Source organism: Diospyros lotus, chromosome 11, assembly GCF_014633365.1.
Source record: "Diospyros lotus cultivar Yz01 chromosome 11, ASM1463336v1, whole genome shotgun sequence".
Classification (NCBI taxonomy): Eukaryota; Viridiplantae; Streptophyta; class Magnoliopsida; order Ericales; family Ebenaceae; genus Diospyros; species Diospyros lotus.
In genome coordinates this window covers 637,048-654,052 of record NC_068348.1, presented here as the reverse complement: position 1 = coordinate 654,052, position 17,005 = coordinate 637,048, and the positions used below count along the sequence as shown (strand labels likewise).

General features: G+C 34.7%; 1 protein-coding gene across 1 annotated transcript; it reads right to left on the bottom strand.

The window, feature by feature from the left end:
* Positions 1–1,506: 1,506 nt before the first annotated feature.
* LOC127813624 (protein HLB1) lies at positions 1,507–14,609 on the bottom strand. The gene is made up of 14 exons (XM_052354674.1): positions 14,040–14,609; positions 10,137–10,271; positions 9,560–9,629; positions 9,100–9,213; positions 7,833–7,916; positions 7,067–7,117; positions 6,892–6,921; positions 6,678–6,740; positions 6,479–6,544; positions 6,233–6,355; positions 5,746–5,781; positions 4,920–5,039; positions 2,498–2,686; positions 1,507–2,000 (listed from the first exon to the last, which is right to left on the bottom strand). Exons 1-14 carry the CDS (start codon positions 14,471–14,473, stop codon positions 1,890–1,892), a joined length of 1,626 nt encoding a protein of 541 aa, XP_052210634.1. The 5' UTR covers positions 14,474–14,609; the 3' UTR covers positions 1,507–1,889.
* Between the last annotated feature and the right edge of the window lie 2,396 nt (positions 14,610–17,005).

Genomic DNA, 17,005 nt, shown 5'->3' with positions numbered 1-17,005 from the left:
TTTTATAATTTTTACTATTTTTCACATATACCCATCTATTTTACTTTTTAAATATTTTTTATTCTATAATTTTTTTTTCAAAAAAAAACAACAATAATTATGAACAATGATTATAACACCATATTAAAGTGATCAAGTAAAAAAATTAGTTGAATGAAAAACATATATAGATGGTGGATTAAAACATATAGTTTGATTTGACTTAATTCTTTTGATTGATTAATTAATTTTTGTGATCCATATATATAGTTAACAAATATTAAAAATATATTTTTCAATAGGCTTAATCAACTGTTTTATCTTAAACTTAGGATCATTTTATAATTTTATTCAATTTTGACCATTGTTTTTATTTAGTTATCAAACTTTAATTTTGATTTCAATTTTATCCTTAATCAGCCAAGTGTGTGGTGATGCATATGTGATGGATAAGGTGGTGTGTTGATATGTCTAATAATTAACACATTAACAAAATATCATCATTTTGCCATTCTAATCCACCAATGTATACGACAAAATGACGTTTTGCCTTCTACATAAAATACCCTTACCCATAGTTGCAGCCATTCATGTTGTTGTCGGTGTCTGACGACCACTACCATGGCCAATTTTTCGCTTATCTCGTGATGCCTGCCCATTCCATGGCTATGAGACAATTTTCTGTTGTCTTCACCGCATCGTCTGATATTGTCGACATACGTGATCGTAACAGATTTGGTCGCATTTTTTATAGTGGATCTGGCCATAGCAGTGGGCAACGAACCCTTGGTTTTATTTTCTGTCATCGTCGATCGATTGACCTATGCCTTGCTTTTGCCATCGTCAAGTCAACGATCGAATGTTCTCTAAACATTTTAATGAATAAAAGGTCTAATTATATTAATTAAAAAAATTATAAGTTTACCAATATAACATTTTAAATACATTAATATTTTATATATTTATATTAATATAATATATCCATACAAAATGTCAAATTTAAATATCCAACTAACATTTTGATTTTGCATTATCCATCCAACAACGTATCAAGGGACTATAATCCCAAGACATTCACTATTACACTATCAATGAGTTAAAATAACAAATCCAATATCTATCCATCTATTCTATTATATAAGCATATCAATATTTTGGTGTCCTGAAATCTTGTAAATATAGTGAATTTCTAAAATACTCGATCATATATTTTTATTTAAAAAATAAAAACTAACCCTGTTAATAAAATATAAACTTATAACCTCTAATTTAAAATTAATTTAATTTTACAACAAATCTTATTTTCATTAAAATTTTACTTAAAAATAAAAATTCAACTACTATTGCCAATCACCACCATTAAATCTGCATTTGAAATATTTTATTTCACTTGCATGTGGATAATACGAACCACACATCCAATGAATCATATATAGGAACAAATAGATACACAAACCGACTTAGCTTGCCGAAACAAGGGACTAAGTAAAGTATCCAGTTTGTCCCTTGTCTCTCAGCCAGTCGGCTAAAATATCACTGTCCTATCATATAAAACCTTGGAATAAAGCGAGATACTTTTGATATGGAGAAAATTGTGTAACATTAGATGACAGTTTACAAAGAGTCTAATACTTAAAGCCTTTCTCTAATGATGCTCACAGCAAAATAAATACTACCCGTCCATCCAGGGTCCGAAAGTCCCACAAAAACTACATTCAGCACCAGCAGGCAAAACCAAAAACAAAACCCAGAGAAAGATGTTTTCCTACAGCTTCCAATTGGATTGTGTAATATACATAAAAACTCTTATTTCCAAATCAAATTTAAGTGTCTCTGTAACATAGTGAGTCGTGCTCACTATAACACTGCCTCAGGCAATTCTTTCTATATATGAGATGGTAATGAAAATGTCATGCAGTTATTATACCTGCCAGAACATCGATCTTCCCTCGCGCAAAAATTGTGTAAACTAGACGAATCGCATCCACCCATCCATCCAAAGATTCCCACGAATCAGCAATCTGAAGTATCAATGACAAAAGGTTCATCATTAGACAAGAACTTCTAAGAACCGAAAAGCGAAAATTAAAGCACGTTTTGTAATGAAACTGAAAACAAACAACAAACAACCGATTCATAATTGCTGCTGGCCTAGAAATTTGCATTCAATTGGAGGAGGAAAACTCTAAGCCTCATAAGCAATCTGTCTCACATAAGGAATATTATTCCGGTTCTTTTACATATGATCCTTTCACAGGAACAGGAGCTAGCATAGATTCATAAAACTGTTTATGCATATCTCTACTATTGGTCCGACAAACATTTTCCTAGTCTAATTTTCAAAGGAGTGTTATTCCCTCTATTCTATCTCTAGAGCACTTGATTTACAGATGTCTCCATGATTTCATGTGACAAACAAAAAGCAGAATTACAAAACCATCCAAAAAATGTTCGTTTTTTGTTTTGTTTTTGCAAGTGGGGAAGACATCCAAGGTCAAAATGTCAAGATGATGCTTACAAAGAAAACTGGTCCATGAATTGTATCAACACAGAGGCCTGCACCAGGAGGTAAGGTGAGATCAGCACATGCAGAGACTGAGACAATGTCTGGAATTTCAACTTTTATCGCTCGTCTGTTGGTGTTCATGGTATCTCCTGATCTTCCAGAAAGGTTTCTAGAAATCTGTGTTTCCTCAAATTGATGAAGCTGCATTAGAAGGAAAGTATTAGAAGAGAAAGCAAGTTCAAGGATAGGTAATTGTGTGCTGTACAAGAAATGGTACCTTTTCCAAGTTTTCTTCTAAGAAATTGCGATAATTCTGTTTCCAAACTAAGCATGCATCATGCACATTTCGCCAAATATTTATAATGCAAACTAACTTATTTTAGACTTGCTTTCTAATATAAGAATGGGCTTATTGTAGAGTCCCATACCAAATAAGAGTAGGCTTACTATTGATCATACACAAAATTGTCACAGCCTGAGGGTTTTCTTGTAATTGGGTAGATATGATTGGAAGGGGGGTTATATGATTGTAACTAGAGGCTGTGTTGTAGGGGATTAGAGCCAAATGCACATGGCCACCCGAGCTGATCTGATTTCTCTAGAAACTGTAACTAACTCTCCTATAAATAAGAAAATACAAACGAGGATGGGGATCATGTGAGAATTATTCCACAGTTCCTTTCCCTCCAAATTCTCTCAATCTCGTTCTCTCTCATTCTCTTTCTATTTTCTTCCCTCTCTTTCTTGAATTCTCTCTTCCCGCCCAGTCTTAGTTCTTCCTCAATTACGGAAGAACCTCTCTGTCAGATCCAAGACCCAACAAAAATTAAGTCCAAGAAAAAGCTTAACATGCCATGCTTGATTTTTTATTTTTTTTTTTGGGAGTGGGGGGGTAGGGGACTATAAGATTGGTTTGTTGTGATATCTTAAAGTTGCTAAGGCCTCGTTCTCTTTACTATTTTCAGGTCATTTTCCATTTTCCATTTTCAATTTTTCAAAATACTCAAAATATGTTTACTTACCCATTTTTAAAAATGCATTTTCCTAAACACAAAAAAAAAAAAAAAATTGTACACAAAACTCAAAACATTAAAATCACGTTTTAGTTATTTTCAACCAAAACACACTCTTTGAATCCAAAATGCGAAAAACACTCTCCATCCTCCCGAAGACTAGAATCCAAGTTCAACTCTTCCTTCTCTCTTCTTTCTTCTCTCCTCTTATCTTCTTTCTCTCTTCTCTTATCTTCAAGGCTCAATTGTCGCCCACGCCCACCATCGCCGTTGACAACCCCCCGTCGTTCGATAACCAAACGGTCAAGCATCGCGACCAAAAACCCAGATCCGCCGAACTATCGCCATCAACCGACAACCCAGATCTGCCGCCTCTAGCCACCATCGCCGTTAGAATCACGACCTCGCCTCGCCTTCGCCGGTTGTTTCTTTCTTCTGCGATTTCTTCCTCCTGCGACTCCTAATCTTCAGGGTTTTAGATTTGGGGTTTGGTTTCAATTTTGGAATTAGAGTTTAATTTGATGGTTTATAAGCTTGATGTGGTTGTAATAATCTTGTGCAATAGCAATGAAGGGGAATCAGAATATGTATGCAAGTTTTTTTGTTTGGTTTGGTTTAAATACTGAACTGAATATGTAATATGGCTTTTCTCCATTAATTTTCCTTTTCAATGACAGGTTTATAAGCACTTTGCAATTTCAATGCATTATATACATACGGTTGGATTATCAGTTATCTCTTGTATTACATTTTAAAGCCTTTGAATCAAATTTACAATTTACTAATAAATGTTTACAATTTATTTTGAATCAAATTCATTGAATAAAATATGATAAAATATTTTTTCAAAGTAAACGTGTTTGCTAGTTTTTTGTTTTGAGAAACAATTTTTGGGAATGACAAAAAGAACACGTTTTCCGCAATCTCAAAACATACACTCAAAATACAAAACTGAAAATAAATTCAAAACTGAAAACTGAAATACAAAGAAAACACCGCCTAAGTTTTTACTACAAAATTAAATCCACATGTAGGTTACAAGACAGGTTAAACAATTACAAACCAAAGCATCAAAACATTATTCTGAGTACAGAAAAATTATTCATTCTACTGTGGAATTGTAACAATTAGGAGAATTTCATAGACATTAGGGGATCAAAGAAAATTGAATCAGAAGCATCAAGACTATAATTAATACCAGAATATCAGGTCTATTATTTATCAACAGGAACCAAAATGTCTTAACAAGCATGAGATTATAATATCATTTCAGTTCTAAGGTTCTCATGAGAAGTCAATCTTGCACCACAAAATCAAACATTTTACAGAAATCATGTACACTTTCAACATCAGAACAGAGAATGCAGAGAATATATGAACGCCTTAGGAATAGTAGTATTACTAGTAGATTGAACTTCTACCTGTTGAAGCCCCTCATGATTCAGAACAAATTGAGTACGTTTCCAATCACTGTGAGGGGCAACTTGAGCTCCTGCTGGCGGTGCGGTAAGATATCCAACCTTTAGATAGGGTAAAGGCAGCTGTCAATGAATAAGTCCCATTAGAACCAGAAATTTTTCCCATTAAACCATAAATAAATAAGACAAACATGTAAAAGATGTATCCAGGATCAAGATTTTATGTGTTTTTTTATGTTAAAACTGAACAACAGTTTATAAATAACAGAAGAAAGAACACGTGAGGGGGTGAAGCATGGTTGACTGCCAAACATCCAATCTCCAATACATTGAATAGCACATTTTGTTAGGTAAAAGGCAGGGGTGGGGTGACCAGTGTAGCAAATCCCATCCCCCCCTGCCGACAGGAGGCATGACCATAACGGCCTTCTACCGCTGGGAGGGTGAGCCCATCACCCTAGCCCCACCAACATGCACAGTGGTAGGCCCACTCAGCTAACCACAATCAGGATTTACTTCCCATAAGCGGGTTTCAAGTTTAAGAATCAATCCCTTGGCCTAGGGAAGCAAGAGAGACCTCCCTACTCAGATGGAAGAAAGATGCACAATAACCATAATAAGAAGTTGGTTCCAGTTCAAGATTTAATAACATCCTTACTTCCTCTGACAAGAAATAAAATCCTTTGAGAAAAAGAGCAATTAAACAAATGAGCAACAAATTATTAATTACGCTATCTTAATAACCATGAGCCATGAGATCTGACAGACAGTAGATGGACGGACTTCACAGAATGTAACCAAATAATTTGCTGAGCATAATAACATTTACCATGGAGCGCACGAGCTTCAAGGCACTAGTATAAACCTGTAAACAACAAACATCACAAGAGAAAGGGTGTCTAGTTCAGCTGAAATAGACAATTGAAATATGCTTTGAGTACATAAACAATAAAGACACAATTTTTTCATTTTTCTTTTTCTTTCTTTCAAAATCATTGGACTATTTCTCTTTTTGCTTCTTTTCTTTTCTCATTTTAGGAGAGTAGGGAATTGGATGCAGGGGGCGCCTGGAGGGGAGGGGGGGGGGGGGTGGCTAGAAGATCAAGAATAGTTAGAATTACTATGATCGGACAAAACCAGGCATACCCAGATAAAAGGGACAAACCACATACACCATATTGTATAGGAAATTCAATATTCTTAATCTAGCATCAAAGGGGAGTCTGTGAGATATACCCAAAAAACAAAATTAGAAACTAAAATTCTATGACAATATCTTCTAAAAGCAATTGATCAAAACAATATGAGACACTTACTGAGTAAGTTGGTTTCAGTGCATGCGCCACAGCAATGTAGATTGCAGATTGGCTATACAATTCGGTTGGGGAAACAGTTTTGGCTGATGCTCCAGTTCTTGAAATGTCCTCTGCTAATCCATACTGCAAAGATTGGACAGTATTATAGTATCAATTTCTTATTTCAGAATTTCTGATGAAGTAGACACTCCAAAGCAACATGCAACTGGCAAGTTAGTACTATGGTAGTTAAAAAGGTATAGCTACCAGAACAGTCCCCAGGTTGTAGATTGCCCTATGAAAATCAAATTGCAACCGTATTGCTGCCCGAAACTGCAATATAACACAAATAGAAGGAATCAAAAGCATAGAACGCATAATTACATTCATTAAACATATAGGCTTGTACAGTAACCTATTTCTTTCATCCATCCAAGCAATTTGATATACCTAATTATTTTTGTACCTTACTAATTGCGGTTTCAACAATAGTTTGCTTTTCTCGTGCTGGAACAATTGCACTGAGTTCCTGATATGCACATTTACAGACTAAATAAAAGGTCCAGTAATGCCACAAATTTGCAAAATAAACCTTTGTGCAACTGCTCTTAGAATAAAATAAAATAAAAATTCTTAATGAAATACAAATTTCTCAGGAAACTCATTTCGACTGAAAGTACCTGCAGAGCCAGTCCCCAGTTGTTAAGTGCCTGGAAAAACATTGACCATGAATTTATGACCAAGAAGTAGAACATAAATTTTCAAGCAAATAACCAGGAGCCTTGACAGAAGATACACCAATATTCATGCTCAAATGTCAAAGGCGGAAAAAGGAAAGATTTCTTAAAGACTCACCTGGGGACTGTTCCAATTAAGTTGAACTGCTTTCTCATAGTTTTTGGTTGCCTGCAAATTCGAAGAACGAGAAACAATTTAGCCATCTGGAATGATGATTAATCAATGATAGAATAGGTGTTACTCTTGATCGAGAATATCATTAACAGAGTCGAACAACATAAGAGGAAGCAAATTTTCATCAGGTGCAATTAGCACTTAATGACCTCATGAACTTCCTGATTGCAATTTATATTATGAAGTAGCATATTGTTTCATAAAGAATTGTTCTGATGTTGCAGATAAAATTCTATATCCAGGAAGATACAAGTAGGCTGATCTGATGAAGGCCATGTCTCTCAAATTTTCTGTTGACAGCTGTTTTTAAACTTACGTATGTCAAATTTTCAGGAGCTCAAGTAATGTCAGAGGTTTCAAATGTGAAACTGCTGTCAGCACAGTCATAGACAGCATGTCACACTTAAACTAATGCATCACAAGTTATCAAATAACTGAACATACAGATTCACACTCTAAAACAACTATTAATAGCTCTGATTTGGCACTCTCCATATATTCTCTTATTCTGCCTTTCTTTTTTCCTTATTTTTTTTTCTTTTGATTTTCTCACTTCCTAATGTATCTCACAATTCCTAATGTTCTCATAGACAAGAAGATGAAGAAAAGTGGGCTGGAGGGAGTATGCAGTCACAATGAAAATCAGCAGAGATTTCTATATATAAAAACACACATAGTATGAATAAATTAAACAAGTAAAAGGTGAAACCTGCTCCCATAGTTCTTCAGCCTCCTTTGTACGGCCACGAATTTTTGCCCGATCAGAGATTGCAATGGCCCAATTATAATAAGCCTGCCATTTAATGACAACAAAGTGCAGACATATAAATTCAGGCAGATTCATTTAGTTAGAAGTGAAACAACGTTATGAAAAACAATTCATGTGAAGTATGATGGGCACAAAGTCTCTATATTTCAAAAGTAGAAGGTATGAAGTGACCTTCTACCAGGATGATCTGAGCATGCAGGTCCATGTTTCTCCTTCCCCCGAAACAAATTCTTGTCCTTACCCACATGTATACTTTCTCCTCATTTTAGGTTGGTTATCTTTCCTTTTGCAGGTCTCTTTAGTCAAATGTCATACTCTCCTAATGTTCTCCACTTTGATAAGTTATATATAAGAGGGCGAGCCTTGATAGCAACAATAAGTATAAGATTCCTCTAGGTTAGAGTTGTGAAAGCAACCTCTTTGCAGAAAAGGAAGACCAAGACAACATACAAAAATAACTCTCGTTGAACCTCACAAAGTGGGGAGGTGGGGAGCTTCATGCACCGGGGGCACCCTTTGATAAGTTAAATATAAATTTTGGGACTTCTCGCAAACAATTGGAAGAACAGTCATCAAATTTCCCAATGATATAAAGAATATTCAGTTTCTAGTCAAGTTGGAATTCCATTGTTTTTCCCTCCAAAAAAATGTTGGACCTACTAGCTAGACAAGCAATTTGGGTCTCTCTCTGTTTTGCACCAGCTCTTTTTTTCAAAAGACAAAAGAAAAAGAATAGCAGAAAAAAGATAGAAGATAAAAGTCATCATTTTTTATACATCTGTTGTTTGTGCTTTTTCCCTTTTTGGGAAAAAAGTCATGCCCTTTTTAAGAAAAAGAAAAGAAATAGCTTCCAAATGCTTCAGCCTTTTTTAAGCATAACAGTAAAACAATAGCTTAAAAAGTTGGTGCCAAATGGACCCTTATTTCTCTTTTGGGAAATGAATCTCAGCTAGTTCAGAGAAATTTGGGGCAGAAGGAATGTACACATGAGACAAACATAAAATTGAACAGTAGGACCCTCTTTTAATTTTCCAAACAACTTAATGTTCCAAAAACATTTGGGGAGGGGAAGAAAAGGGTTAACAGCCAGCCTTTTCTTCAATTTGTTATCTGGAAGGCACTCTAGGGTAATGTCCTTGTTGTGAACTTTTTAAGATTTGTTTAAGCATTCAACAAGATAATAAAAATAAGAGATCTGAATACATACATCATGAAGTGTAGGGCAAAGATGGGTAGCCTCATCATACTTTTTGCATGCTTCTTCAAGCAAAGCATCTTTAGAAGGTGAACTAGAATCAGGACTAACATTATCCGCACTTTCCTGCATAAGAATGATTTTTATGCAAGTTGAATTCTGTGTGACAGGTTAATTGCACTTTGGAAGTGAAAAAACCATGCCTAGAACAAGCACAACATTTGTTCCAACAAAAGAAAGAAAAGCTATAATGTTAAGCTACAAATTAAAAAAGTTAGGAAAGAGTAATAAGTTATACATCAATAATACATTAAAAATCTAAATAATGAGTTAAATCTTCCAAAAGCTTTTTCTTGGATAAGTAGGACCAACAAAAACAAAATTTTGTGACTTAAACTAATCCCAAGCACAGCCTAACAATCTGAAATATAAAATATTGTCTCAAAACAATATCAAGATCATGATGTTATACCTGAAGGACCAGCGCCCAATTGTATAGTGCATCATAATCTTCTGGGTTTCTCTCTAATACACTTGCATATCTGTAGAGTAATAGGAACAATATTCATCGTCATGTGACATTAAGCATCAGCTTTAGAATTCCAGATATTTCACGTAGACATTTTACATTAATTGATTATTTCACAATAGTTTAATATTAAACTATTATTTGAAAAATAAAATAAATACCAATATAGTAGATATAGAAACTGAAAAGAAAAATAAGAGAAGAACATTATTTGTTCCAAGTTCAAGCGAGAAGAAAAAAATAGATTGTCACTCACTTGCAAAGTAAAGACAAATGGCAGATAAGGAATCAAGAATGAACTGTAAGCTTCAACCATGATCAACTGCCCAAAGTTGTAAGAGTAATACTTGGCTATGGAAGGTTCAATATGCTTTGCTTTTCAATAGAACTCAAATTTTTAATATATAATTCTATACGGTAATTTAGTATGCTGTACGTCATGCAGAAAAACATTGAAAAGAAAGAGGGGTAAAAGTTATGCCTGACAAGCTGATACAGAAACAACATAATCAATGACTACCTCCGGGCAGCAAATGTAAGAATCCGTTGGCGAGAGCGACCCTCCTCATCAGCACCTGTGACACTATTCATCAAGTCCATGGCAGCATTGTTCTGGTCTATATGCTGCTGCTCTTGTTGCATGGTGCTTTCTTGACTGGAACAGTTCAAACACATGAAATGGATAGGCATTTATTTTTTGTAGTAATAAAAACATAAATATAGGATAACACTATATTGCTACTTGAACTATCAATGAAATGAAGCATACAAATGCAAACACCAGTACATTTATTGCACACACATTTTCCAGAAATGAAAGCAGAAATGTCAGTTGAAGAAAACTACGAAGATATGGCAAAGCCAAATGAAGTAAAATTATAGTAAAAGCTGAGCATCTGCTTTCAGTAATAGTTTCTGTAGGCTACACGTGCTGTAAGCTACAGAAAATTGAGGGTGTGCATAGTCTGGTCCAAACCATTAAACTAAATCGAACAAATTAATTGGGTTTGGTTTGGTTTAGTTCTATTTAAGTTTTTTTAAAAAAATTGGTTTGGTTTGAAAATTTTGAGAGAAACAATTTACGTTTAGTTTTGGTTTGTGTCATAAGAAACAAAAACCAAACTCGCAAACTGTTGTAAACCGTTCTGTATATAATATAATATTTGTTGTTTAGTATATATTATATAAAATACTATGTATTTTACCTAAAAAATATATCACCCAAAAACAAAAACATTTTAATGATAAAACTTTTAACCATTTTTTTGCTTAAAAGTTTGTATAGAAATTTTTATAAAAATAGTTTTTGTTTTAACTTCTCATAAAATTTTTGAATAGCTTTTTCTTTTTGCTTCTTTTATTAATATAATTCTTACATTGTCCAAAATGGGGTTTGAATCAAACTAAACCATACTTTTATAGTATGTTTTGGTTTCAATATTAAAAATGGTTTAGGATACACAAACTGTAATTTATGGCTTGGTTGCTATATTCTTTCAAACTGGACACTAAGGAAACTGATCGGACGAGTTTGGTGGGTGTTCCATTGTGCAAAAAAATAGGTTAGGATAAGATCAGCATTATGACATCACTTTGGTAGGGGAACTTAAAGCCACTCAATGTAATCTATTTCATATATTTGATAATTTATGATCGTGATTTGGAACTATATACTATGTGTTGATGCACTTATCATATCCAACCACGTGTCAAGCAAATGGATCTCCACATAATACTCCAGCTTATCTCAAAGCTTGACCTAAACATCATGAATCAGCTTAATAAGGTGATATGCAATAGAATTATACTCCTTTCTTGAGCCGCTCTTCGAGAGGGATTGCCTCAATCAAAGGCTGTGCAGACAATGCATCCATTTGTACTAAAGCCAACCTCCTCAGCTCTTCAAAGCTACAGCCTAGATCCTTTTGGTACATTGCCTCAGAATATCTCCTTAAAATGATTTTTTTTCTGGCATCTCCTTGAAACAACATCCCCTCAGCATCTCTCCGGTGTTCCCATCAGCTAGATTACCTCTTCAACAGCCCCTCTCAGTTGCTTCAACTTAAGTAGCTTGGTCCAAAGTAAAACAAAAAGGTCGTTCTCTTTCAATTCGGATCGTTATTTGGACTTGAGCTTTGGAAACTCAAATTAAGGGTATTGCTAAGAACTATGTCCTTATCTTAGCAGCCAGACAGGATTCACAAGCAACCAGCCATGAAGAAAGAGGCACTAAAATACAAATTAGAGTTTTTTTTTCCCTCAAACTTGGCGTTATGGTTGTCTTGCAGCCATCTCTCTCTTTCCACATGGGAGGAACCTTAGTTCCCATACACCTAGACCTATCAGAAAAGGCTATACCTGACTAGGCACCAGAATAGACTTGATTTTTAATAATCCACACAACTAATCAAATAAGGCCAGATGTCCCTACTCAGATAATCTCAGCCTTATCTAGTTGCTGGCCACACTCCCCTCTACCTATATAAAGAGGAGTACCCAATTTTAGCTAACAACAAGAATTTGCTAGAAAACATGAGCATCCAATACAATTTGCTCCCTCTCTCTTGGCTACCTTGGTCCTCCCTCTTCCCTTCTCCAAAGGTTCTAGCTTTCACTTGTTTCAGTGACTATCACCACTTCCTAGAACAGCACAAACTGACACTCTATCACTGACTATAAAATCAGTGATATAATAGCCTACGCTAGCATTAAAAGAAATTAAAAATGAATAGAATTGTTTTGTAGGCTGGTGGGGTGTGGACTAATGGTGTTGTTACAACCCTTTGGGTAAAACTCACCCCCATAAGCTAGTTGTCTAGGAGAGGGTGCCCAAGAGGTTATAAACCCCACGCCAAGAGTCTAAACTTCTGGTATGGGACAAGTCGCATACCTTACAGTAGACCATAACATACCACCACACTCCGCAGCCCGACGCCCATGATAGCAGGCTATGCACTAGCCCAGCTAGTCCCGGACGAACACTGCAATGCCAACGTCACCTCCATTGCTGCTCGATTGCGCTAAGAGCCATGGGGCCGGCTCTGATACCACTGTTACAACCCTTTGGGTAGAACTCACCCCCAAAAGCTAGCTATCAAGGGGAAGGTGTCCAAGAGGTTATAAACCCCATACCAAGAGCCTAAATTTCTTATATCGGACAAGTCCCCTACCTTGCAGTGGACCATAATAGGTGTTCAGAAGGATTCTACAACTGATCAATCATTGTAAGAAAAGACTAGTGTTAGGGAGCAAAGGTTGTTGCTAGAACCAGTTGTTAGAGCCTCTTGAAGAATAAATGCAGAGAAAACTAAGACAGTCATAGGAGAAAGGGAGGAGAAGGTATCTTTTGGGGTCTTTTTATAGCAAAAATTGTGCAAGTCTTCTTTTGTTCACAGAAGGTTGCAACTTCTTTTTATAGGCAAAGTAAGGTACAGCCAACATGTAGATTCGGGCATGTGCTATTCAGCGCAAAACACATGTCCTCATAAGACTAATCAGGTACGCGAACAGAATTTGAAATGTTCTCGGTGCCTAAACAAGCATAACCTTTTGGGATAAGACCAGTCTAATGGGAAGTGGTCCCTTCCTGCATGTGGTGCAAGTCAGTTACAATTTTCATTACAGCAGTGCTAAAATTTTTAGAAAAAGCAAAATTAGTTTCCTCCAATGCCTGGTTAGACATGGTACCTTCGTGCCTTCAAGACTGCTAGGTACCAAGCACTTCACTTAAACTTGTACCTTTAGCCTCTAGATCAAGCTATTTTACATCCCCCCAATTAACCGCATTTACATCCAACTGAAATACAATTTACAAATAACCTTTATGCCTACATCAACATTTTTATACTTGTTTTAACTTTAAATGGGGTTAATTGGGACACATTTACATCCCTAATTATACCAGTTCTGGCTTTGTTTTAATCATGCACGATTAAGAGCAATGATAAAATGACTAATTTGGTTTGAAAGTAAGGCTGCGTTTGGATTCTTGGATGTTGTATAACTGATTCACCAAGTACAGTTTACAATTCAACGTGTTCTCAGATTTCAATTTTCTGAATTTATTTGAGATCTTCAGATTGAATGGTATAGACGATAATGTTATTAAAAATCCTTGCATGGAGGATTCTACTAGAGCAAAGACCATGAAACAAATCTGTCCTACCTCTGTTAGGACCTCCACTTTTCTGTTGTTGATAATGGGAACACCCAAACAGTAACATTACTCGTAAAAGTAGCGATCACAAGGCAATTTCGAGAATCCCCTTTAACGAATTGATCATCAGAGTCATCTTAGTTAAACTATGTTCAGTTACTCTGATCATTTAAAGAAAAAAACTATCCCCAGCGTCGGAGCTGGGATTTGTTGATAAAAAAGAGCACAAGATTTTGGCATTGTTTCAAATTAAACACGAAGACTAACCCATACGGAGAGCTCGCTTCTTGCTTCTCTGCTTCGGAGTCATCGTTGGCCTCGCCATTCTTCAATTCATTCAACAATTCTCTCATCGTGAAGGTGCGGCTTCCCTCGTCCTTCTTAAGCTCCGGCCGCTTATTCTCGGAGCCGTTAGATAGCGTCTGTTGGTTTTCCGATTCGTCAATCTGGGAGGATTCCGCATCATGCACGGGCGCGCCATTCGATTGGATCGGCTGGTAGGTTGGCCCCTCGGGCTCCGCATCGGGATCAGCCACGGATCGGTCTTTTGGCTCGTCCAGCTTGGAATCGACGTCAGTGGCCTCTGGTTCTTCATTTGATTGGATTGCGTCATAAAATTTCAGATCCACATCGTCCCTTACTTCTGCTTGCGGCTCGGTTGCTCCGTTCGTGGGTTCGGAGTCTGCAGCGTTTGCAGACATTTGGCTGTGACAGTATTAGGGCTTGCTTCAGCTGCTCAATTGGCGAATTGCAGACAGATAATGACGAAGACGAAGCTTCAACAGTAAAGATGGATTTGAAGCCCAAGACGGATCTGCAATTTTGAAAAGAACAAACTGTTTCGTCTGCAAAACACATAAACGACTGAGTATTAGATTTAGTTTCTTTTTTCCCCGATTAAATTTTTTTTTTTTAATAATACAAAAGCAAACTATTTTTTAAAATAAATAATTATAAAAATTTGATAAAATACATATATCATTAGATGTGAGCAAAATTTTGGATAAATAGAAATAAACAAATTGAATTAGCCAAAATTGGTAGTTTAGTCCGGTTCAATTTGTAAAATGATTCAATTTGATTTTAATTTTGATTTTTTCGATTATATCGATTCAATTTAGTTTTCTTATTAAAAAAAACTAAAATAACCATATTCACCGAAATATTAAAAATAATGTCATTTTTTACCACATTAAGAATTAGAGAATGATATATTTCACATAAAAATAAGTTATTCAAGTGAAGATAATGATGAGTCTTTCATCTTAAACTTTCCTATTTGTTCTTCAATCGATCTTAACTCTTCCTATTTCTTTTTATTTGACTTTTGACTGACTGACCATCACGACATTGTATGTCTCGCCATTAGACTTTGCCAATGTTTTATTCAATTTTCATTTTGTTTTTATCTTTTTTGCCTTAACTCATCCCACGCACCCCATGACTCGTTGCAATGCCTATCAACATTGTTCCCGTCTTCTTCTATTCTTCATCCTTATGCTTTGTATTTCACTACCATTGACCAATTCAAGCACACATCTACGACTCAATGCCAATGAACTCTTATAAGCAAATCGTCATTTTCATCTATGCTTGGCTTCAGTTTCAAGCAAATATGAATTTATAATTCTTATAAACTTGCAGTTTTAATTTTTAATTTTTTCGATTAATCAATCATTTTTTTTTTTGGAGCAACTATTTGGTTAGTTCGGTTCAATTTTTTAAAAGATTCGATCTGTTTAATTTAAACATTTTTTGCGATCGATAATTAAATAGACCGAATATTCACCCCTATATATTACGTTAGTAAATTTATAAAAACAGAAAAAGACAATCAAAGTCATTAATATTTAAAAATAATAATTACAAATTACTTTAATTATGATTTGACTTTATGCTATGCCTCCGTCTAGGTTTAATTTTAAAATAATTTTACTCTTAATTATGTCATTTAAAATTTGAAATTGTATATATTATAATAATTATATTTTTTACACAAGTCTAAATGTATAGACATGTGACGATTATATTCATATACTACGTATTAATAAAATTTGCATCTCTTTTATAATTCATACTTAAAATTAAAAATTTTAATTCAATTAGCAATTATTTATAATATCAGACTTCGTATCTTATTTATGCATTTTGTAATAGCCCAAGTGCTTATAGCGAATAATAAAAATATGTGGTATTTCTTATTATTTATGATATTCTCAATTTCTTACTATTCAAACATAATTTATAATATTTTCAATTTATCACCATTCAAACATAATAAACCTTTAAATTTCAATATTTATCAACAAAAAACATATCAACAATCACACCTCAATTATACACATCCACTTACTATGAAAACATTGAATGGTGCATAACTAAAACAATAATGGTATTATGCTAAAAATTAATTAAAAAACACACACACACACATTATTTTATGTTTATTAAAACCCTTTTCCAATTGAAAGTATATTATTTATTTTCACAAATTCAATTCAAATCTTAAAAAAAAAAAACAAATAGATCATCTAACCACAATACTAAAATTTTAAAAATATATATTATATAAAAAAATATCAAACAACAGAAAATATTTCACACTAATTTACAAACCTAACAAAATCTATAATATATTTAAAATAAAATTATTTTAAAATAAATAAAAAATTAATACTAACAATATTTATAAAAAATATAACCCAAATATCACTATTATTTATTTACAAGAAAACTACGTCTAATTTTATAATTATACGTAAACACAACTTAATTTATTTTATTATTATTATATTTATTTTTTGAATGTAGAGTGTTCTATATTAAAAATAAAGTCATGCTATTTGAACAGAAGGTGTGTTACAGAAACATTTACAGGGCAATGAAAATACTCATTTTACCTCTATAATAAATGATCCAAATGCCCAATGCCATATCTCTTTCTCTATGTCTTGCTCTCGCTCTCCTTCTCACACCATTGGCCCCAGCGGCAAGATGACGGTAGCGGCAAGGTGGCAAGGCGGTAGAGGCGATAGAAGCGACGGGGCGAGGCAACAGAGGTTGCAGCGGCGAGGCGAGGCGACTGAGGCAAGGCGGCGACTAAGGCGAAGAATGATGGCGAGTGGTCGGTTGCAGGGGCGAGGGAAGAAGGGAGAGACAAGGGAGAAAGGGAGAAGGGAATAGACAAAATATATTGCAATATATCATCCATGTAAAGTATTATGTAAGGATGT

Coding starts and splice junctions, on each gene's coding strand:
- LOC127813624 (XM_052354674.1), bottom strand. CDS start 14,473: ATGTCTGCAAACGCTGCAGACTCCGAACCCACGAACGGAGCAACCGAG. Junction 5,782..6,232: donor CACTGAAACCAACTTACTCA/GTAAGTGTCTCA, acceptor TGTTGTTTACAG/GTTTATACTAGTGCCTTGAA. Junction 5,040..5,745: donor TGAAGCTCGTGCGCTCCATG/GTAAATGTTATT, acceptor ATTCATTGACAG/CTGCCTTTACCCTATCTAAA.